This window comes from Rissa tridactyla, chromosome 1 (genome assembly GCF_028500815.1).
Source record: "Rissa tridactyla isolate bRisTri1 chromosome 1, bRisTri1.patW.cur.20221130, whole genome shotgun sequence".
Lineage (NCBI taxonomy): Eukaryota > Metazoa > Chordata > Aves > Charadriiformes > Laridae > Rissa > Rissa tridactyla.
The window spans coordinates 145857444-145880954 of record NC_071466.1 but is presented as its reverse complement, the minus strand read 5'-3'; the positions used below and the strand labels follow the sequence as shown (position 1 = coordinate 145880954).

The following is a 23511-nucleotide window of genomic DNA, read 5'->3' as shown; positions in this document are numbered from 1 at the left end:
CAGTGTGACAGAATGAGACAGGTCAGAAATGAGGCTTCCAGCGCTAGCCCATGGGATGCATTATGACCATTACAATTGTCGTTCTGTATGTGGTCGCAGGATGCTAGTGCCACCACATATGCCTCTATGTAAAGGTGCACTTCTGCATTGGCCTGTTATGTTTTGGTAAATAGCTTCCTTCTGCAAGTGGGTATGCAAAGGATGACTTGTACAGTTAAAGCAACCATGGCTTTTGACTATATACCTTGGAGATGTACTAGGCAGATAAGCTTTATTATGGATATTTTACATATATTAGGCCAACTTGTCTGTGTTGGTGGTAGAAACAATGAAAGTAAATACCCGAAATGTTCCATGCCTTGTTAAAGCATGAGAAAATGTAGGCCCTGGCCGTCCGAGGCAAGCGGGGTCACATTTGTTCACAGCAAAAGGAGTACAGATATACGTTGAGAGGCATGAAAATGTAATTAGAAGAGAGAGGCTGTAAATCTGTTTAATCTACTTGTCCTCTGCGTAGTCTGAAGTTATTACACCCTCATTTACTGGAAAAACAGCACAGTATTGTTGTTAAATTGATTGTTACAGTGGAATGGTCTAATAGCCTTTTGTTTCCAGGTATCGCGAATGGCATTGTCAGGAGACCAGCACAAGAATGGAAGATCTAAGTAGTCACTTATGCAGAATCTTTACTAATGATCATAAAAAATACAAAAAGAGAAAAGACCCTAATCTGACATTCTAATCACAGGTCATATTTTGAGAGATTATATCCCTAGGGGGAAAAGCATCTTTTGTATTTTAAGTGTGACATTTTTTAGCTGGATACAATTGAGAAGGAATATAATGTACAACATTCACAATGTCATTTTACAATCATTTTTTTCTAAGTCTGCCCTTTAAAGGCTATCCAGACATGAGTTGAGAGCAACACCACTTGAATATCTGTCTTTAATTGACTGTCTGAGAGAGCTCTAAAATAAACTTAGAGATACCGTGGGAAGATGAAACTAGAGGACAGTTACATGTCTTATCAAAAGCCAACAACCAGCCTGTGCTGTCTTTTTCCATGAAATTCCTCATGTGAATAAAGAATGCTAAAGGAAAAGTTAGAAGATTAAGTTTGGGGAGTATCAAAATCAGACCAGTCAGTTTTCAAAGGGTGGAAGGTCACGGCAGTTCTTGGATGACTTCTGTCTTTGTAAAAGGATGAAAAATAAAGCAGTACAAGGAGTTCAAGAGGCAGAGCCCGGAGTGGTTTTCTTAGCCAGAGAAACAAGTCTTGCAAGGATACATATTTAAAAATGCTATATGTAAGCTACGGTCGTCAGTCGTGTTTGAATGTTAGTGTTATATGGTAGCAAGTACTGAAGAGTGGCTTCAACATGAGGCTAATTAATGAACTATCATCCCTACTGGGGACCCAGGTGTTCTCCACTGCTAAACTCCAAGTCCTTTGCTCTTTTACCGCTGTCCTCTTCCAAGTCACAAGGCTCAAGTGTTTACTGTTAGGAAACTTCTCTCCCCAGCCTAGCGTTTGAAAGAGGCTGAAGCAGGCCCCAAAAGCTAAGTGGAGGGAAAGCCTTCCAGACCTTGAGAAGTTTGCTGGTCTGTAGCGCTTAGCACTGAGGGAGTAATCAATCCAGTGCTTTCTTGTTATGTTAATAGCTTCCTACTGAGTGAGTCATCTTGGCGTTCATTAGTTTACCCTGGAATTGCTTTTGCTTTTGGAATAGCTTTCAGTGAAAAATAAAGTTAGTTTTAACTAACTTAGTCTAACAGAAAGCTGAGAAACTATTCCCAGGGTCTGACAATAGGTTTAAAAAAAAAAAAAAAAAGAAAAAAAAGAATATGATGTCTTACTGAGTACTCTGATTTCTGTGGGTTTTTTTTCCGCTGGCAGAAGAGAGTTGCAGTTTATTAAAACTTCGACATTGTCGTTTCCAAATTGCAACCTCTGACACGGGACAGCACGTAATTTTTTGAACCTCTTAGCTTAGTGAATGTAATTATATCTCTAAGAGATTTTTTTTTTCCTGATCAAACGGAAATGTAATTGTGTCTCTTAAGAGAGATCAAATGGAACGGGGAGTAGCACATGAATGCCGTGAACAAGATGTGTTGAAAATGGGCCGTCGAGAATATTTGCTCAGAGCAACAGGATAATCAAGGTATGAAGAAGTGTGAAGCGCTGCCTCATAGAGGTACCCCGTTCCTTATTGCGGCAGTTCTTCAGGTGAAAACCGGACCCCAAAGGCTAGCATTTTCCGTTATGCAAACCGAAATAATCTCGGCGGGTATCTTGGACCATCCCTGCGGGCTGACAGCCGCTGATGGGGGTCCCGGGGGGGCTGGGGAGCCTCGGGGGGAGCCGGGGAGCCGCGGGGATCCGGGGGGAGCCGGGGAGCGGCGGCGGCGGCGGCCGGAGCTGACCAGGGTGCTGACCCGCGGGCAGTGGAGGCGGCGGGGCCGGGCCTGCTGTGCCGGGCCCCGAGCGGCTGCGGTCGGCGAAACAGCCCAGCAAGTTGCAGTCAAAGACTGCCTGACTGATGCAGAGACACTGAAGCACGTAAGGAACAGCATACATTGACCACTTTTCACGGGTGACCCTGCCTGAAGCAGGGGAGTTGGATTAGATCACCTGAATCATGTGATGCTAAAACCAAGGGAACAACCAAGTCAGTGAAAAAAAGCGTCCCTTTATGTGAAATTAATTTTGTTCTGTGTTGCCTTTCAGTAGGTTTGCAGTTGCCTCCGTATGCACAATGGAACTTGGTTTCTAATTTTCGGCTTCTGATAGGTACACGGCACTACTGAGACTTCAGTCTTAGGTTGGGTTGTGTCCCTGAAATCTAGCCTCCCGTGTTCGCTGTGCTCCCAGGAGAGGAGCTAGCCCCAAATGAGCTTTTGTGTAGGCTTGCAACAAATGACACTTTCTGTTTGCTTTTTGGGGAACATACACCATTATATAATGAAATGACACCCCATTTTAATCTTATATGACTAAGTGGTTTATTATTGATACAGAAACTATTGTTGTTTATTCAAGTCAGTTTATGATAAGTTATTCAAACAAGTTCATGAATTATTCTCACGCCTTTGTGTGAAAGGCTATTCATTTTAGGGAGTTTTATTTCATTACCAGAAAAAACAAATAATGTATGAAAACTTAATTGATTCTGTAATTGTAACAGCTTTTCCCCTCTGCCTCCCTGGACTTCTATACTTCTGTCTTCCTAGCCTTTAGACGTGACATTACATGACACTGCACTTTTCTCTAGTTACTTCCTTGTTTGATAAACATTCCTTTTTAAACAATTTTGTTGTCACTTATTATATGTAAATCCTATTATGCTGCTAACCACCTTTTGTACTTTTCAGAAAGGTCTTTTAATCTTGGCTCTACTTCTCTAGAGAAAGACTGCCTTAAAGAAAGATAGTACTCTAAATGAAGACCTATACCCTTGCTTTAATGCAGTACTTAAAATTCTTTGTGTTATTTTCTTTGCATACTACTATTTGCTTTTCAACTTTTATGGGTCAACTCTTCTTGTGTTGTTAGTTACATGAGCCAACTCACATGCCATCTAGGCTTGTGGATGAAGGACAGGCTAAAGATGTAAGATACAGATTGATGCAGGCTCCTGACCTGGCCCACACAGAATGGGTCTTTGGAGCTGAGTACGTTTATTGATTCCTCAAACAGTTTCTTATTTCTTAGTGTATTTTATGTATTTGGTTTGACTGTGTGCTATGGGAGGGGGAAAAATGGTGATTGCTCACTTCTCTGGATTCATGCCGTAGTTTCATCTGATTCACTAGTGCATTTAAATGAACCCACTGTGTCTGTAAGATGATATTACATGTTGGATTTTTTTTTAAGGTTTCTGTGCAGCCCAATATCATAAGGCTTTTCAATCCAGTCACTACCCACGAACTATTCTAAACACCTTGAAACACTAGAGCCCCTAAAATGTTTCCTAGGTAACCTTTCTCTGTTGTGGTTCCCTTTGCTATTCATCTGCATTTAACTAACTGGAATCAGAGGGAGTTGTTTTGTTTTTTACTGAAAGAAAGACTGGTAAATAACTCTGCATCTGTATTGTAAACTTTGGAATTTTCAAAGTCTAAAATGACTTAAAATAGTTAGATATATCCTCTTTATCTATAAGATAAGTGAAGCTTTCTTAAGAGGCTTATTTTTTCTCATTAACAGAGAAGAAAAAACATATATCTGTGAGTGTTAAGAAAGTCAACAGTGCTTCCATGCTGCCAGAAACCAATCTCCATGTTTAAACTCCACTCACACTCTAATTGCAAATTTCCTGGAGAGATCAATCCTCGCTAGTTGTCTTTGATGTCTTTTTAACTAGTGATTCTCAATAGACGTCACTGATTCCTCTGAACTATTTAAACATAAAGCAAAGGCAAGAAATATTTTTTGATTAGGGGATCTTTTCCTTGTAGAAGCTCATTGTTTAATATTCTAGCTAAATGGGAGTGTGTTGCTTTTAAGACAGCCTGAAAAATAAAAGCCAAAGCTTTAAACTTTGGTATCTATCACATGATAACAAAATCCATATTTTGGTGCCTGTATAAGTTGATTAATTTCCTTTGCTGTAGCTCCTTATTCATATCAGTGGGATCAGCGGGCCCTCAGGGATTCAGAGAGCCATTCCTTTGTTTAAGTGCTATTGTCTTTAAGACAAGTAGAATTGGAAGCCCTTTATATTTTTTATGAGCTGAAAGTAACCTGATTTATTGCATAGACTGTGTGCTACCAATAAGCTTTTACAGAACTTTGCGTTTCTGTAGCTGAATGAGCTTTTTAGTAAATTAACCACATACATGCATATAGGTCTCCTGACATCTTCAGAGTCTTCCTGCGTCTAGTCGTATCCTACGCCCTCCCATGTTCGGCGCAGGCTGTTGTTGCATTTCACAACTATTTGTAAGGTGCTCGTGCCATTGTAGAAACATTCATCCTGCATCAGTTCTGCAGGGTTAGGATTGATCTTAAAATGCTTAGGAACTGTGTGTTTGATTGTGGATTGGTCCTGGCTATAACCTTGCACATATATGCCACTGTGTTGAGAAATCCTTTGTACAGTTGGGAAAATAAGTGAGTAGTATCCCTTACTGAACAATAGCCGGTCTTGCAAAATTTCCAAATATTTTCCTATCTTTGCTGACTGTGTGTTGTCCCGTGCTCTCACAAGAGGCTAATTCGATATGAGAGTTCGTTTTTCTACGTATTCTTAACACCGGGCATACGTAAGCAGATACCCTGCAATTTTCCCTGTTCTGTTTCGGTTGCAACTTGTTGCTGTTCTTCCATCCTAAAATCGCTGAGGAAGAGAATACAGTCAGAACTGGAGGACATTGTCACTGGGCAATCATATTATTGGTTTTCTGTCTGCGTTTCTCTAACTGGAATATAATAGTTATTTACTTTAACAAAGACTTTTGTGCATGAAAGTTAAAACATGCGCGTATATACAGTAACTTCCTCAGGTAGGAAATTGTACACTGCAACACAGGAGATAGATTAATTAAAAAGTTTATACTGCATTTTCCCAGGCCTGCAGAAGAACTCATTAAACTCTCATAAAATCGTAACTACTCTTGTTGTTTAATAGACATGCATGACATTAAAAACAGTTTCCCCCCCTCCTCGATTTGTGCTTACCTTTGTTTCCATGAAATATCTAGTCAAAATTCAGAAATATTTCGATGCACTTTTTTTGACTTAAGCTTCGAGCATTGTATCAACACAACCCTGGTGTATAGAGTTTGATATACTTCGTGTTTTCTCTTCTGCTCAGTCTTGGGGCAGATTAAGAAAGGAACGGGGAAAAAGTGGAGGATGGGCAAACTGTTCAAAAGCAGAATCTGCAAGTTAGGCCTCTCAGACCAAAAGGATAAGGGGTTGCTGCTAAGCATTCAGAGCAGTGCAATATTAAATAACCGCTGGAATACCTGGTGTGTCTGAATGTCTTTCTGCCACTGAGTGCCAGTGAACTGGGAGCTGAGTTGCTGCCTGGTGTGTAAATGCTGGACAGTGTGAGCGTAAAAGTCTGAGTCAGCTGAAATCTAAGTGGGAGGGTGTTGTGTACCTGCCTCTGGAGGCGGGGGCAAAGCAGAGAGGGGCTGAGTGTCCCACACAATGGCTGGTGTTTTTCTCTCGGCTCGTTGTGGCAGCTGGTGATGGCAGGTGGTCAGGTAAAAGGAAGGATTTGCTGAGTGTTTCCTATGGCTGTTGGCATAGTTTAGTGATCTGACCTGTGAATGAAAGTTTATCCTTCTTATCACACAGGATTGGAAAAGAAAAAAATAAAAAGTGAGTTATCCAAGTGTATGAGAAGGTGGTTAGGGAAGCCAACGGAGGCATTTATTTACAAATTCTGGTCAAGCTGCTTGTCAAGGAATTTGTACATGATTTTTCCATTTTGTAGAGTTTACGTGGGACCGGCTTGCTCCAAGGAACGTCTAAATGCAGCTATTTGTAAGGAAGCTCAAGCCCTTCTTGAGGCCTCCCAGTTGTGAAAGTGTTGGAAACTATGACATCTTCCAGAATGAGAGACACCCTCCTGACCCCCAGTAGGCTGAGTTTCTTTTTTTTAAATTTGGAAACATTCCAAATCATGAAACAATATTTCCTTTTTATCATTTTTAATCCAAAGTTTAGGGCCCTAGTGCATTGCAGGTCATAAAACGTGGATCCAGAAACCTTCCAGAACTCTGGAGTTTCCCACCCATTAATGTCTCTTCGTCTTACCAAGGAGAATTCCCTTCACATTCCCAGAGTATTTATTGTTTAAAATACTGTTTATGATACACCATCGATAGTCTGTTTTCTAAAATAAACTATTACAATCTCCAAATGTGATTTTTTTTTTCCCCCCCCATAATCCCCACACTGTGCTGTCCTGGCTGTATGAAGGTTGATTCCATTGAATTAAATGCCACAGAAGCAATTTGAAATGTTCTTTTAATTCACAGCAAGTACTCACTTGCAGCGACTTCATGCTGGGTGGAAAGCTATTAGAGAGCGTACCGTTTTGAAGTTCCTACTTAAAGTACAGCTTGAACTAAAAGTGACTGCCAGCTAGTTACTGGTACTCCGTGTTTTTTGTGAATATGCAGGTATGTTGCAAAGTTTTCTCTCTTTTTTGTGTGTGTTTTTGCTCTGCGGTTAATACCCCGTGTATCCTTTTGGATAGAAGAGGGTTTCCTGCAGCAGCAGAGGAACGCGTTCAGTCTCCTAAGTGATCTTTTGCAGTCCTGTGTCCCCATGTAAAATATTTCACGAGGCGTTAATCTCGTGCAAAAACAATACCACCTGAAGTACGTATTTGTGAAGAGCACAAAGTTTACATGAGCTTGAATGTTTAATTCCACTTCAATCCTTGATAAAGCCATTGCTGGCATGACTGAGACATGCTTGCATGGTACTACAGAGGAGCTTGCCCCGTCTGAACCACTTCTCTTTTGTGCAACCAGTGAGCTTCGGGTTTCAAAAAACTGTTAGTTGGCGGTGCCTCTGCGGAGCAAGGAAACTTCAAAAACAGAAACCGAAGGAGGTAGCTGGAGCTTCATGTTGTGATCTCTTTCTTATCTCCGAGAGGGGTTTCATAGTTTGTCACCGTCGCAGTTTCTTCCTGTAATAATTGCTTTGTAATCAAATATCGGGGCTTGATAATACCCAAGTCCAGAATTTGAAAAACCATGCTCAGCTTATTTATTGGTATTCAGAATTATCATACACAAAAAGGGCGGTGCGTTACAGACCTGGGATCAGTCTGGCAGGGGCTCCGTTCTGGTCTGTTCCACAAAATGACCGTAAGTGTGCTTACAGGGCTTTCCAGCACTCACACACAGACGTTGTGTGCGGGATGTAAATTATCGTTAAAATTCTAAATGCATTTCAGACTTTGTGCAGGTATCCCTCTCCTTTGCGACAGCATTCGCATAGAGGCAGGGGTTTTGGCTTGCTTCTTGCTTACATTTCACGCGTTATTTCACATATTAGTGGAATACAGGGAGTTTTGTAGGAGTTGTATCTAACGCACATTTAGCAAGTCTCAGTGGAACGTACATTGCGGTTCTGAAAGATTTTGCACATGCGAAATACAGCTTTCAACAGTTTCAATAAAGTGCTTTTGTAATACGGCTTTGTGTGAACACAAAACAATTTAGGAATTATATGGCATTCAGTAAATTGCCAGGATAGTATCAATGGGGTTAATCAATATGTTAAAATGCACGCATCTTCCAGCCCCACAACATTCGCTCAAGACTTATGATGTGGAAAGGATTTTCTCCCTTTCCAGCACTCACACACAGACGTTGTGTGCGAGATGTGAGTTATTGTTGAGATTTTAAATGCATTTCAGACTTTGTGCAGGTATTTCGAACGTTGTGCAGTTATTTCAGTCAATAACTACAAACAGAAAGGCCAGGCTGAGAATAGGTGTATGACAGAAAATGCCTGAAGTTATGAATTACTACGTGCAACAGCTTTTAGATAACAGTGCACCCAATTTTAAAGGAAATCTTCTGCAAAAAAAAAAGTCCATCTTTTATTTTTCAAAATTTTCAGTTTTCACTAAAGAAACCCTAACCCTAAGCATTTTTTGGTGAAAACAGTTATTTTCCCAAGAAAATAACAATTTCAAGGACAGAAAGAAGAACGTCAGTTGTCTGCCCGTGGTGGCATAGTGCAGGAGGTGGGGTGACGAGACCTCTCTCTTTTAGGAGGAGCGGCTGTGGTGTTTGTTACCTTGCCGTCAGTCCTTTCTCCTTGCTCTGGGCTCCCGTAGCGGGGTCAGGGCAGGACTGGAGCAGGTTGGTGGGGAGGAGCGAACGAAAGGCAGGGAACCACAGCTACTTTCCACATCTCCCTATAGAGAACATGCCGTCCCTGACATGGATGTTTTTTGGAGCCGGTTGCCGTCAAGCTGTCACGTCTCGACAGCTTCGTAGGAGGAACAAAAGGCCCATCAGACCGAAGATGATTTGTAAACAATGAAGAAGGAGCATTTGCCGCCCTGCCATGTCTGAGAGCGTAAAAAACCAATGCCATGTTACCTGTGGCTGACACGCAGAGACTTACCCTTTAAAGTGTCAGCTGCTTCCTTATGCAAAGGTGCAAGAAGATGTTTTATTAAGAGCTGAATTTGGCTTCTCGTTAGCTCTCGGGGTTTTGGTGTCTCCATGGGAAAATCAGTAGAACAACACCCTTCTCATCAGGATGCTGCCTTCTCAAAAGGGACAGTAAAATCACAGCATCTCTTGCAAATTCAAAACGCTTATTTAAGAAAACGTTTTATTCTAATTTATGTTCTCATTGTTTTCAACGTTTTTGACTTCAGCGTTAAAGCAGAGGCTGAATACTGTAATTTTTCCTGTTTTCCCAGGAAGAACTTGGTTGCTGATGAAAGTCTTTGGCAGGAAGTGGGCAAAAATTAATGCATTAACAACGTAACAATGAAATGGAAGTGAATTAGAGTAGCATTATCTAAAATAAATTATATTTTGTTAGTACTGTGTAATGTTCTTTTAACTGATGACAATGATTTATTTCTACTTAGGTGAATGATGAAACTAATCAGTGAATTGCTGGATAGATGCTTTGTTAAATTAGTCCCATATTCAACTGGGAGTCTTTAATCTATTGCTTTGTGTGCTTATTTGTCATTGAATTCACAGGGGGATGTGCAGGTTCTTCTTTCATTTACATGAATATGAAATAGAACATCTTCATTGATCATCAGTGGAGTTTCATTGTATTAAACTAGGGAAAACGAGACAATGGGGCCTTTCCATCTTTGGTTTTGTTTGCAGGTGCCTTTTAAAAACCACCTTGTAAAATCCTTTTTAAAATCATTTGAAACTTACTTTTAAAGGGAATTCATCCTGCTTATTTCCAATATGCAAGGGGTTTTTAGTTAACAGTATTTGCAAATCCTATGGTAACGACTGCTTAAAAATGGAGGTGAGTTGGTAATTTATTTTCACATTTTCTCTGTGACAGTAGATGAACTGATGCCGTGCTATTTTTCCTAGTCCACCCACAAGACTCCGACTGTTCGTTAACATTTTATGAATGAAGAAAATAACAAGTGTGTTGACAATGAAAATAACAGAATTTCAGGAAGCTAATATTAATGGAAATGCTTTTGTTACAACGTTACAGTCCAAAGCCAGTATTTTTCAGGCCGGCTTAGAAGTCTAAGGAGAAAAACAACTGAGCTTTTTGTGAGCGTTTAGCATAAATGACAGCTGGGGCCCCACAATATGAGAACTTATATGCTGTTAACTATGAACTGACAATTTGCCTAGCGAAGAGTTACACTGTGGGAGGTAAAGAGGGAAAGCGTGAGAACATTTTTATAAGCCCTGTGAAACATATTTTGCCAGTAATAGAAACCTAGAAGCAAACTTGGGTTTACCGTGTAGTATTATCTCCAAATAGCACCATCACCTTAAAAATATAACAGTCTTGCTTGAAAATTACCTCTTACTGAAATTACAAGTAACGCCCAAGTCTATTTTACAAAAAAGTAAAACCGATTTAATGCTGGAGCAAGTTGTAGTATTTCTTCTCACCCTTCAACCCCAACATAGCATTCAAAAAATCTGAAGGCAGATCACCAGATCACGTTTTTTACCCTTAGAGGAAAAAAATAACTCCAGGTTTTTGATAATTAATTAAATATTAAATTCAACCTTAAATCCACAGCGCATACCCTGACAAACCAGCAGTAGGAACGGCTAGAGGATGCAGGGAAGCATCTCGAAAGCCCAGTAGCGATGTGGGAAGCTAGTAATAGTCTCAGTAATGCTACTGCCTGTTAGGGCTGGAGCTTCCTTTTGGTTAATTATGCTGCAATTTTGCTTGTCTGCACCTGTCTGCACCTCATATGCTGGGCAGCCCAAAGGAAGGAATGCACTGAATGCTTACGGGAAGTCACAGAATGAAGCCCACAGCATTTCAGCTTTGAAGAGCCTCTGAGCGCCTTTATCTGTGCTCTCTGTCCCATGACCATCCTTTGGCTGTGGAGCGGAGGGAAGCGTGCCATTCGCGCTAACGTCCCCTGCAGCGGCTTGGCTCTGCTGCTGCTAACTAGATTGCAGGATGGTGATTTCCCAGCAATTTCGAAGCCCAGGACCCTCTCCCTTTGGAAGAGGGAAAAGAGAAATGCCTTTTGCAGAGAGCCAAAGGAAACCAAATGTTTCATAGTCTCTTACGGGCAACACTTGTGTTGAAGACTTGTATGATTTGTATATGACCAGGCAGTTTGTTTGAGCAAACAGGCTGAAGGCAGAGTTCCTGAAATGCTCCCGCAGTCTGAGCGGTAATACAGAGCTGCGAGTTAAATGCTTGAAGAAAAGTCGTGTGCAAGATAACAAATACAAGTTTTTCCCATGTCATCCTAAGCAATTGCTCTTCATTAAGCGAAAAGCGGCTGTGATGCTGCCAAGCAGCAAGGTCACTTAATCCTTAGGCCTTTAGACACCCTGCCGCCATTATGGTACTGGAACTAGGTCTCTTGCGTAGCAGCTTCTAGGTCTCTAGAAAGTTTGTAAGTATGGTCTTTTGGAACGTTTGAACGTTTTAAGCTAAACGGTGGGATGTAGACTCTGTCTGATGTCCGTGCCATGTCCTGAATTTTCAGTACTTTGATCGGGGAGGCAAAAGCTTCTGCGGGCTTTTGTGGGCGTGGTGGCTTTTCACAGGGAACTGTGGTTAGCCTTGTTTTTCTCCTATGCCCATGGAGCGAGTGGATTTCTTCAGAGGTTAGTCAGAGGGACAACCACTGTGGTGATTTTATCTGCCCCTTCTACTTTCCTTTGGCTCCCTCAAATCACCCTGGCAGCCCTGATCTTGTTCTTTTGTTTCTTGGACTCTCTGAAGGACAAGAGTTTCAAAGCGTCACATGCTTTTAGAAACTAAAGTACGTATGCAAATGACAACTAATATTATAATCTTTGAGCATAACAGGATATAAGCCTCCCTTGAGGGACGGCAAGTCATCCCAAGCAATATCAAAAGCTGTTTGCAACGCACAGAATTTTGAAGCATTTAGTAACTCCTAAATGTTTATTTAGGAGTCTCATCAGGGGGTCTCAAGTCACTCGATATGTACTAAAGTCACATAATTTATGTCATGGTGTGACCACAACTCCTAAAATCAAGAGTTAGTGGCTGCTGCCTTTGCCTGTGATTTGTCACAGCCTTGCCTTTGTGTAACTAGCTCTCTTGGAAGGAGCTTTGATCTATCTTGAATGAGAAAGGTACTGTTATTTATAAAACTTCTGTCTCCTACATTTCCTCTGATTCGCACCCATCCACCCCCCCTAACTGAGCATGTGAGCTCTCATTTGGTCAGGGTCACCTCAGAGATGAGATGTCCTTTGAATTTGAAGATATGCTCCTAGTTCAATAACTGTGTAAATTGAAAAATGTTCTTGAGAAGGCAGATGCAGGACAAGAATGCAGCTGTATACCCAGCATTGCTCCGCTGTGCTATCACTGGGTTCCTAACGGTGGCCAGGCGTTGGGGAGCTAAAAATTATTTTTCTGCTTTAGCATATCTTAATCCAGAGTTAGGATAAGCAAAATGCTTTAGTGTTTTTCATTAGAAAGCAGGTTGTGGCTTTATAGTAGCTGAATGGAATCTAGTTTTCTGAGAAAAGAAGATAAAGCAAATAAATCCAAGGAAGAAAAGAAATAAGACATTAGAAATAAATCCGAACACATACAAAGTTTGTGCTATTATGTTGAGTCTATTTTCTGGACCATGTACGCTGTCGCAATGCCTGCTGAATACGTGATGCAATGTTAGATGTTGCTCTTCAGAGCAATGTAAGTGAGGACAAGTGCTGCCGCCGTTCTACATTGTCCTCCTGGAAAGGAGAATTGTTTTGTGATGCTGCATCCTGTCACCGTGGCATTTGCATTCTCAGAGGCTTGTGCAGTAACTTCTGTCTGTACTGCAAAGTCAGGTTTTGACAGGTTTGATAAATAAGAAATCCCTGCACAATTTTTTTGCATGAGAAGAATGTTAACTCTTGTATTGTAGACAAATTCCATTCTGTGACTAAATCACACTGCTTTAAATTCACACGTCTTTTCACCACCTTTTTTTTTTTTTTTATATGTATATGCTAGGCTGCACTGATGCACTGTGTGTGCTGTCTAAATGACCGTCCCAGCCTCACTAAAGGTGAATGACTTGGGGCTGACAGGAAGATGTCCCACCCATAGTTTTGAGATCCTCTGGAATGAGAAGGACTACACAGGTCTAATTTATTTCTGTGTTTGATGCATAGGGTAGCATGACAATTTGACCTTGCACTTTTATGCCCTGCTAAGCGGCCACAAGAGCGCCTTAGTTAAAATGGTCCCTTTCTACTTTTAATTTATGCTGTGTCTGGGCAGCTGAGTGTTTTAAGGAGCTGCTATCAAGCTCTAAATATTTTTGCCTAAGGCTTTGGAGTGACCCGTCCCAGCGACACAAGCATGGAGGGAGCCAGGGTGACTCCTGATTCCCAGTACCCTTCTGCCATCGCCTTGTTCGCTGTTCCTTCCTTCCTTTTTTCGCCAGGGCTGCCTTTTGTGTATCAGCTCAGGAAGGTCACTTTCATGCATTTTTTTTTTTCCTTTTTTTCTTTTTTCCTCCTGGTTGTCTTATTTCCCCTGTGTCCTTGCAGCTTGGCTAGAAGGCTCGTTCTGACCTGACTGCCTGGCTTGGTCAGTATGTGCATCAGGACTTCAGGCAATTTTGGATTTGCAGAGATGGTGTTATCTCCTGTATCACGTTTGTTGCATCCTGGTTTGGGGAATGGGGATAAGAACTGTCCTATGTCTCCTTACCAGCTAATTTCTGTATGTTCCACCCCCCCCACACACACACATTCCTAATTCTTGCTTTTCTTTCATCACTTTAAGCCCTGCTGGCTCCCCGGGTTCTTCAGGAGCGGCTGCTACAAAGATGCGTGTGTTCTCCTCTGTATAACTGCTCCTTGTTTTGTGTTGCTAGGCTACTCCCTTCCAGCTGCCACTGAAGAAATGCTCCGTGGTGGGAAATGGTGGGATCCTGAAAAAGAGCGGCTGTGGCAAACAAATAGATCAAGCAGATTTTGTCATGCGGTAAGACAGAAACCTCAATGACACATTGTCTTCCCCCCTCCCCTGCTAAGTCTCGGACTTTTCAATGCTATTCAGTTGCGATTAATCAATTATAATTTGCCTTGTGTCCCCCCACCATCCCACCCCTTTGCAGGATGCTTTGCACAAGTGATTTGGGTAAAAGTGTGAGGAGGGGCAAAAAGAGAGTTTTGACTGCCTTCTGCACATGTGTGTGCTGTGGGGGGGCAATCTGCAGATGATGGGTTAAGGTTGGGACAGATTGTGCAGTGTCACGGAGAGGGACCGAAGAGCTGCTTTTTCCATTAATCATGCAGTCTTAGGCAGGGTCTCATCCTGCAGTGTGCTCTGTCCTCTGCAACTCTGAATGCCGTCACATGCAACCCACTGCACTCAAGCTGGGTAAATACCGACTTATGGGGCAAGGCTTAAGAAGTGAGCGGGAACAAGCTACAACGTTCCTGTGTTTTTCTTCCCTCAAGACTGATTTCTGGCTGACTGTCTGTCGTGGTTTTGGCCAAATTGGCCAATGGCCGGCGACAGATGCTCCCCCCGCCAACCACGAAGAGGAGGAGGAGAGATAAAGAGAGATTTACGAGTTTAGAAGAAACTGAACTACTTTAATGAAATATTAGTAACAAAAAAAAAGGAAAATAATGAAATAGATACAGTATATACAAAACCGTATTAAGCTCCCAGGATGACATCATTGGCAGGCACTGGGAAAGTGCCAGGCTGGACTCAGCGGCAGGTGGGAACTGGGTTCCACAGGTGGAGTCAGGAACACACGGATCGGGACCAAAGGCAGATGAACAGACAGGGTCTTCCTCAGACGTCAGCCATTGAAGGAAGAGAGCTGACCCTTTGGTCCCTCAGCTTTTATACTGAGCGTGGGGCAGATGGGATGGAATACCCCTGTTGTTCAGTTTTGGGTCCTGTCCGCTCCTCCCCGCAGGTGGGACCCCTCTGTGTCCCTCTCCTTCTAACCCTCCAATGGGGCAAATAACGAAATTAGCTGACCTTGGTTGTTATAGCAGTAAGTGTAAGCAAGAGCCTCTCTGCGTACCATTCCTTGGCACAAACTGTAAACATTGGTCTTATCACTCTGAGAATGAACTGTTTTCTGCACAACATGCTGTTAATTTCAGAGTTCGAAGAGGCGTAGCTAAGAAGTAAAATTACCAAACAGAAAGTTCGTTCTTTTTTACCTCAAACCAGGACACTGTCTGAGGAAAGGCCAGACCTCTTTCCCTGATGCAGTTTTTGTGGGATTCCTCACATTACGTTTCCCTCCAGCTTTCCTGAAGTTATAAGAACCTGTCAGGAGGGATGTTGAACCAGCTACTGCTTTCGTGATTGAATTTGGCACTTTCTAGGTCTGCATTCTTTAAGGAAGAAAGACAGAAATTAGTTCCTCCCTGTTAAACATGAACAAGAAAAACATTGTGGGGGAGAAACTGGAGGAATGCTCCCAAAGAGATGAGAAATTAAGTTTCTTTGAGTTTTGAGGTGGAGGCATAATGAACACCCACTTTAACAAGTCTCCCTATTAGATCCTGAAGGCTTATTATAAATCCATACAAATTTGCTGCAAACCAAACAGTATTACTGTAATTTCTGGTTTGCATCTCAAAGACCAGAAATGCCTTTAATGTTAAAGCAAAGAAATACAGCAAACTAAACGCAAAAGGAAACGTATGCTTAGAGCGTTCACAGAAGAGAAGATGTAAGGCACAGGGGGAGAGAGGCAGTGTGCTGATTGCCGTAACTGCAAAACTCCTTAGGTGTTCCACAGACTAAATATAAGAAACGGAGGGGTATATACCATGGTAATATTATCTAGATGCAATGGGAAATTGAAATGCTGTAGGAGCAATCAGTAACAAAAACAATAGAAACTTTTTAAAAAAAAAATAGCGGTTGGTGTAGCTCGATCAGAAAAATCCTTTTCTGTCCAGGGAGGGTAAAGCAACCGTTATCTGGACAGAACTTATTTTGAATTGGAAATAAGTGACATGGAAAATCCTGCAAAAATCCCAGTAGCTGCCTGCAGGCTGTATTGTATTAGTGATGTGCAGCCATATTTACGGAAAATGTTTCAGTTCTTTTGGGTTAGAAGCTAATATACCACTAGGAGAAAATATTGTTATAGCGGGTGGAAGATAGAATTTAGTTGATCTTTTATAAATCTGATTTCTATCATCTGAGAGCTGAGAGAGAAAGAGCACAATAGTGACTTGCATAACGTTTCATTTTTTTTTTGTAATAAATTTGTGTAATATCTTTAAATATTTTTGCAGCCTACATGTAATGTCATGCCAGGTTTTGCCCTTGTTCTTTTCTTTCATTCATATGGTTTTTGATTTCACTTAAGTGTATTTCCATAAGCTCTGTCATATGACTGCAGCCATCTTCTCTGATATATTGTAATCACTAAGGTTAACTGATGAGTTTAAACTCATCTCGTTTGCTGAGCATCTTCTACAAACACAGTTGTACCAACGTAGAGATTAAAAGAGCAGTTTTCAGCCCCTCAGGCATAGCACACTGCATCTGTATTGGAAAAGGTGCATGGCATATGGTCTACCTGTATAGGCAGCGTGGTTATAATAGGCTCTTCTTCTGATATCTGGCTGGTTTTCAAGTTTGCAGTCCTTATTTCTAAGAAAAAAATTTGATTTGCTCTCTCCCTTCCTGCTAACACTTATTTTAAGAGGCAAGTGTTGGATACTGAACCCTAAGCAATGTTCTTTGTCTGTATTTTGACAGGAGAGACACATTTTCTTGGCATTAGATTTTGAAGAACTATTTCTACATCTCGCAATTCTCCCTTTCCCCCAGCCACTTGCCGTGGCTCTGCTGTGGTTTGTGCGTCTCCCAGAGAGAGGGTTTCTCTCTGCAAAGTAGCAGGGGGATTGTGGGGAGTTCACCGAGCTGTTTGCTCGTCGATTTATTCCAAAACTAGAAGCAACTTGTCGCTATTTCAAGCCGACTAGTGACTGTTCTGGTTTGGGGAGGCCAAGCTCTTATCTTTTAATCATGCCATCTAGGCATACCAGCCCAGGTGGAGCAGGGGAGTTTAGATACGGTGGCACTTTGGGGTTTCTAGACAATTCCAGAGAAACATGGCTTTCAGCTGCCTTAGGCAATTTTGTCATGACATTGGCCAAAGTGCTGCAAGGGAATAACAATAAATGCTTGCAATTATGTACTAAATTCATATTAGTACCTAGTGTTTAGTATACGTGCATATATCACATTCTAAAATAGCTAGGTAGTCACATAGCATCTACCAAATGCACGTGCATCAGACAAGTTGCCTGGATTCTCTGCAGCTGCGGGACATGGACTTCTGTCTGGGCCAAACCCAGAAGAGGTATTTCTGCCTGGTGAAGGTTGAAGGATCCCTCTCATTTTACCCTTGCTGCTGTTTCTACCTATTGAGTTGGAAGGTCTCAGATGTGAAAAAGGCACACATAGACTGCTGTGCCTGTTGATGATTCCCCCCTCCCCAACTAAGGGCTGGGTCTAAGTCATATTGGTCTTCTATATAGACCAATATGTTCCATTCTTCCAGTTAGGCTCATGTCAGAAATGCTGTCCTGAAACGCCGTCCTGGTACTTCCTTCTTTCCTGCACATTCACATGCTTACTCCTCAGTACCAGGAGCAAGAGCTCTTTTTTATGATGAATCTTTTGTTTCTTGATGTATTCCTCACTGGCGCAACACTCGGCGCTCTGCTGACCTGTTCAAGAAAATAATCTGAAAAGCCAAGAAGTTTCTGTCAACCAACGGATTTCTTACTGAGTTTCCTCAGTAAGAATATTGAGGATACTGGATACTCAGGCCATTTTTTAATATTTCATGCTGAACAAGCTGGGAATGAGACTTACTGATGAAAGGAATTAGACGTGTTTAAATAATGCATCTGGGACCGGCTTGTGAAAGAAATTTCATTATTGGGATGTTAAGATGATAAAAACTAGGTCCTTCATAGTGCTTTTAAATGAACTTCAACCAAAAATGACTTCTTGAAAGTTTGCCTTATGAGTTGGTGTTTATTCAAATTGGAGAGCATTATACTGTGATTCGCCAGAGGTCATTTATGCCATCTCTCTGCTCTGAGGCAAATCACCTATATATCTTGCTTCACAAATATTTGTTTGACCTGCCATTGAAAACTGCTACTGAGAGGGTTTCTACACCCTCTCCAAATAGCATTAATCTGATTAATTTGTATGCTATCCAGTGCAGGTGCAGGAAACAACCTATTGCTGCCTTTATTTATTTATCTATTTATTATTTTATTTTATCTAATTTTGGGTAAACCTTTCTCGATTTTTGAGGTTTTGTCATTCTTTATGTCTGGGAATTAAACTTCTCCTATGCTTCTAGTCTGTCTTTTTTTCCCTTCTTCTCAATGATTGCATTTTCTGAAACCTCTTATTTTGATTCCTCTTTTTCTGGCTTCTTTTTAAGTTGTCTAGCTTCTCTAAAATTGTGGTACACCAAATTAGAGGCTGTTTCCTAACTGAGATCTCAATACATTGCACATATATTAACGAATGTGTAACATCTCTCGTGAAAAGCAGAAAACATTCCTGGAAATTTTATTTTTCTTGGTGAATGTAGTTGAATTCATCTTATGTTCCAAAGAAGGATTTTGCTGTCCTTCTCCTTGGCATTTAAGGAGAATTTAAGAATATGTTTTTGAGAGCTGGTATTTGTATGCATATATATGCAAATTAGCACTTTTTTTCCTTAGGGAATATGGGATGTTTTGCATTAACTAACATTGCAGGGAGTATACCGTGTGCACACTAGTGCCCTCTCCGGGCACCGACATTGCACAAAACCGTAACACAGGGAGGTGCCGCCAGGAATTTGTGCAGCCTCTTTTGCTGCACTCCGCTGTCCCAAGCGCCTGGATCCCTTCTCTGAATGCTGCAGAGGTCAGGGAAAATGCTAACGGAGGCAGTGACTGCGGTGGAAGCCAGGGCTTTCCTCGTGACAGACTGATTTTCCCAGCGTGGAGGAAGGGTATGGCAACCCATAGTGCAAAAACCCAACCGTTTCTGCCGTAGCCCCTGGAAACTGCTGTAAAAAAACAAACCGTAGCTCGCTTCCCTAGATCCCGCCTCACACACGTGTAGGAAATGGGCCTCTGAATTATTAAGATAAAAAAAGATTGGGTAAGCACCTTGCTGTTTTTGGACTCAAGGGTTTCATGACTGATGCCAGCTGCCTGGAGGACGCACACAGAAGAAGCGGAGTGCTACAGAGAGTTTAATGGAGAAGAGAGTGAGAAAAACGATGTATAATAGAATCATAGAATGGCTTGGGTTGGAAGGGACCTTAAAGATCATCTAGTTCCAACCCCCCTGCCATGGGCTGGGACATCTTCCACTAGATCGGGTTACTCAAAGCCCCATCCAGCCTGGCCTTGAACACTTCATCTTCACCTTGAACACGTACATCTTCACAGGAGTAAGGTGTGTGCAGCAAAGGAACCCGTGTCTCCCTGGTACTGGGAGGAGAAGTCATGAATATGAAACAACAACTCTCTGCCCCGCCGCCTGCCCTCTTCCAGTGCTGGGGCCTCATCCTCTGTGGGGGTGGTTGTCTGCAGAGCTTAAAGCAACCAGAGGCTGCTTCACCCTCTTCTTTAGGGTCAGCGTTTGCTCAGCACACGCTCTCGGTGGGAGCACGAAGAGGCAGGATCTGGTGCCTGAGCGTGCCCCTCACCTTTCCTTACCTCGTGTGCTCCTTCTCTGAGCTGCGCTTCTCCAGTGTGCTGCAGAAGAACAATGAAACCAGCACTTGCAAATGCGGATGTCTTGATTTGATGGTTGAACTTAAAAATTGGAGGGCAAATCTGGTTATGGTGGAGCTCAAAACTTTTTTTTTTAACGCCCCCCCCAAGAAAAAAACCAACAGCATAAAAACCTAAAAGTCTTTTTCTGAAAAAATTCCAGATTCTACTTGTCTCTGAGAATCCTGCTTTCATTTTTGCCTTTTAAGCATTAAAACTATTGTTCATATGTTTGATTTTGAGAGATGGACAAATTTGAAATGAAAAATGTTTTGTCACCAATTTTTGTTGCTATTTCTATATACTGAGTAGATTTCTCCTGACTGTAATTTTTGGAGCAGTGCATAACTGCTTGAATGTATTTTCCTCTTTATTTGCTGGGCCTGCTGCCTTCTCCTGCGTCTTTACTATGGAGCATTTAAGGCTGTTCATTGTCTGGAAGTTTGTCTCTACTTCGGTTTGTTTTTTTTTTTTTGAGTCTCGACTCTCTGCTTTCCAAAGTAAATTTGCTCAGTCACTTTCTCTTTATTATATTTATCACCCTGCCCACCAGAACAAGACTGAGCAGAACTGAGATGCGCCTATTTAATTTAATAAAGCCACTCACAATTTTTCTCTATGTTTTCTTGGTAAATTCTCTATGCTGAAGATACCCCGCAGTGTAATATTAAAAATGCCAGTCGCCCGTTGTTTGTAAGCCCTGTAACGCTTGCAATACCACAGAGTGGTAACAGTCTGGAGCCTGATACTGGTAACAAGACAGAACAGAGTGAAAAGCAGAACTTTAAAAGAGTTTGGGAAAAAAATGTCTTTCCTGTAGGTAGTGCCTAGGCCTCTTCCACAGCCTTTCAGCCTGTGAGAAATTCCAAGTCCGTGTCTTTGTTTTTGCTTAGTAGTTACATAAGATCATCTCTGCAAAAAGTTTTATTTCTACATTTCCCCACAATCTGGTACAAAAATGTCCTGTTGTGCTTGTAGGTGTGGTACAGTAGAGAATATTTGTAGCTTGGTCTAGGATTTATACAGCACTTGTACATTTTCTGACAGCTTCCTTTTTTTTTTTAAAAAAAAAAAAATAAAATGCCTGCAAACTTGCAGATTAAAGAAGACCGAGGTTGAAGCCTGTCAATCCTGAATGTCATTTAAAATCTTGCTGTCTTTCTGTGCACAGGTGCAACCTTCCTCCTCTATCCAGTGAATACAGCAAGGACGTTGGATTGAAAACCCAGCTGGTGACTGCAAATCCCAGTATCATTCAGAAAAGGTAGAGAGCATATTGTTCCTTCTCCGGTTGGGGGAAACAAAAAGAAAAATGCTTCATCTGTATTATAGATATTAGTGCCTCAGAGTTATGTTCTTAACAATCTTCTGATCCTGGAAGAAGATCTGGAAAAGATGAAATAGGCAATGGTTTGGTGTTAGGTGAAATAATTCAAGACTAAACCCCTAATCCTTTCACTGTAAGCAGGAAAACTAAAGGGGTCTGGCTTTTACAGAGTTATTTCTTCTACCATGTTCCCCTCAGTGCTTCCAGCTCCCTCCCCTTACGATGTGCTGGGCACGCGCCAGAGGTGCTTTGGCTGCTCCCAGTCCAGGCACGTACTGATGGGTGGCCCAAACTACTATGGTGGCCAGGCCAGCTGGCTGCTGCATTCCACAGTTAACAAAGATGCTAATTTTGGTTTCTCTTTGCTTCACTACTGATCACCTCTGGGTCCTTACTGTCTTCGTATTATTTGTTTGATATTGACTTATGGGTACAAAAGCGGTTAGGACGGAACTGACTGGCAGGTTGTGATCATACAAGCCTCACTTTCTTAGGAAACCGGTACAAATTTTTCTTGTTTATGAGAGTTGGTTGAAATTTTCCAAATGTCAGTAGCTGATGAGAGAGGGGAAGAGGGAGGGGAAAAAAGAAAGTCAACGCCATCTCTCTGATTTTTGCCTTCCTGAATTTTAATTGCTATGTTATTTGTTTATCACCCAGAATGTTCTTAGGCAGAACAAGATCTTGTAGTAACCTGCCACGTTCTCTGAAAAATGCAGAGAAAAGGCATAAATCAAGGGGATGAACAGGAAATTATTAGGCATAAAGAAATGTATAATGCGGGTACTGGGAGGTGAAGGATTGTGAAAGGAAGCAAAGCGGGGAAATAAAATGAATAATAGAAAGCCAGGTGTTTTAGAAAGAAGAAAGGCACAGACTTGGAAATGGATGTTTGATGGTATTTAAATGTAGTATTTTTCCTCTCTATCAGGAATTGAAGGGTTCTCTAGTTTTGTGTGCGGAAAAGATGACAGCCTTTGACAGAGTAGAAAAGAGGGCGAGAAAGAGGGAAATGGAGTAGTAATCAGCTTCAAGAGCTCATTCCAGGCAGAGAGTGTCTGAACAGGAGAAGGCACAGAAGTGCTTGTGGGATGAGATCAAAGCAAACCAAGCAGAACTGGCAGAGGATGGTGCCAGGCGAGAAGAGGGAGCTGCTCAGGGCAGTGGACCTGAAGACGGGGAATCTGAAAATCTGGTGGGACGTAAATGGCTAATGAGGTTAATTTAAGAAGATCGGTTTGGCCATGGCATTTTGGATAAAATGAAGAGGAGCAATGTGAAATGTGAAGCTTACAAAAGATTTTACAGCTGTCAAGGCAGAGAATTATTAAACTCGTGCATATTTATTTTGCACCCTCCCCCCCGTCAATGCCTAGAGTGGAAAGCTCGCTGTACTTACTATTTTTGAACAGAATAGGAAAAGGAAAAGGAGTTTTAGTGCTGCTACAGGGAGACTATGGAGCTCCACTAGAGTCTGTGGAGTTATCCAGCAAGAAGGAAGGGGTGAGCAGATGGTTGAAGATGCAGATGGAGAGAGTGAGATGCTAATTTGTGACAGGGGGTATCACAAGGAGGAGTGGAGGGGGAGGGAAATGGGAAAAGAGAAAGGGAGGAAGGAATAGATGAGCCACAGGAAATGGGATTGTGTTCAATGTCAGTTTTCAAAGTGAGTGGATGATAACTGCGATGCAAGACCTTTGATGAGAAAGTAATGTGCTATGTATATGCCTGTGTATTGATTAGGAGGAGATATACAACCAGTAACTGAGAATGACAAAGAGAACAATTTCATAGTGCTGAAAATTGGCAGAAACCTCCTCTGAGGTTTGGAGCTCTTGAGGGATCTGACACTTTGCTTCCTCTGCCTGGTCAGGAGGAGATATTTTTTTTTTAAATAATATTTTACTGATGTTTCCTGTATGCTAATCAAACTCATTATTTTACCTCCTGTGTTTTAAGTTAGAGTTGGAAACAAAAAGTGAAAGCTTGGAAGGTAAAATAGAAAAAAGACTACTGCTCTGTCAACAAATAATCCATTTCTATGGAAAGAAGCTTTTAAAGGAATTAAGACCGCTTATAAGTCCAGACTTTCATGAAATTCAAGGACATTCAGATTGGTGACTGATATGTATCTGTTTCTAAGCTATAAGCTTCACATAATGGTATTATTCATTGTCATTCTTCCCCTCTCCTCTTGTCCTTACTTTAAGTAGGTTGAT

The 23511-nt window shown here is 41.7% G+C and overlaps 1 protein-coding gene across 1 annotated transcript in view; it reads left to right on the top strand.

The window, feature by feature from the left end:
- ST8SIA1 (ST8 alpha-N-acetyl-neuraminide alpha-2,8-sialyltransferase 1) overlaps window positions 1–23511 on the top strand; it is a 139154-nt gene that overhangs the window by 55128 nt on the left and 60515 nt on the right. The window contains exons 3-4 of the mRNA XM_054203851.1: window positions 14046–14155; window positions 21137–21229. Coding sequence (XP_054059826.1) covers window positions 14046–14155; window positions 21137–21229 — 203 coding nt within the window. The remainder of the gene's footprint in view (window positions 1–14045; window positions 14156–21136; window positions 21230–23511) is intronic.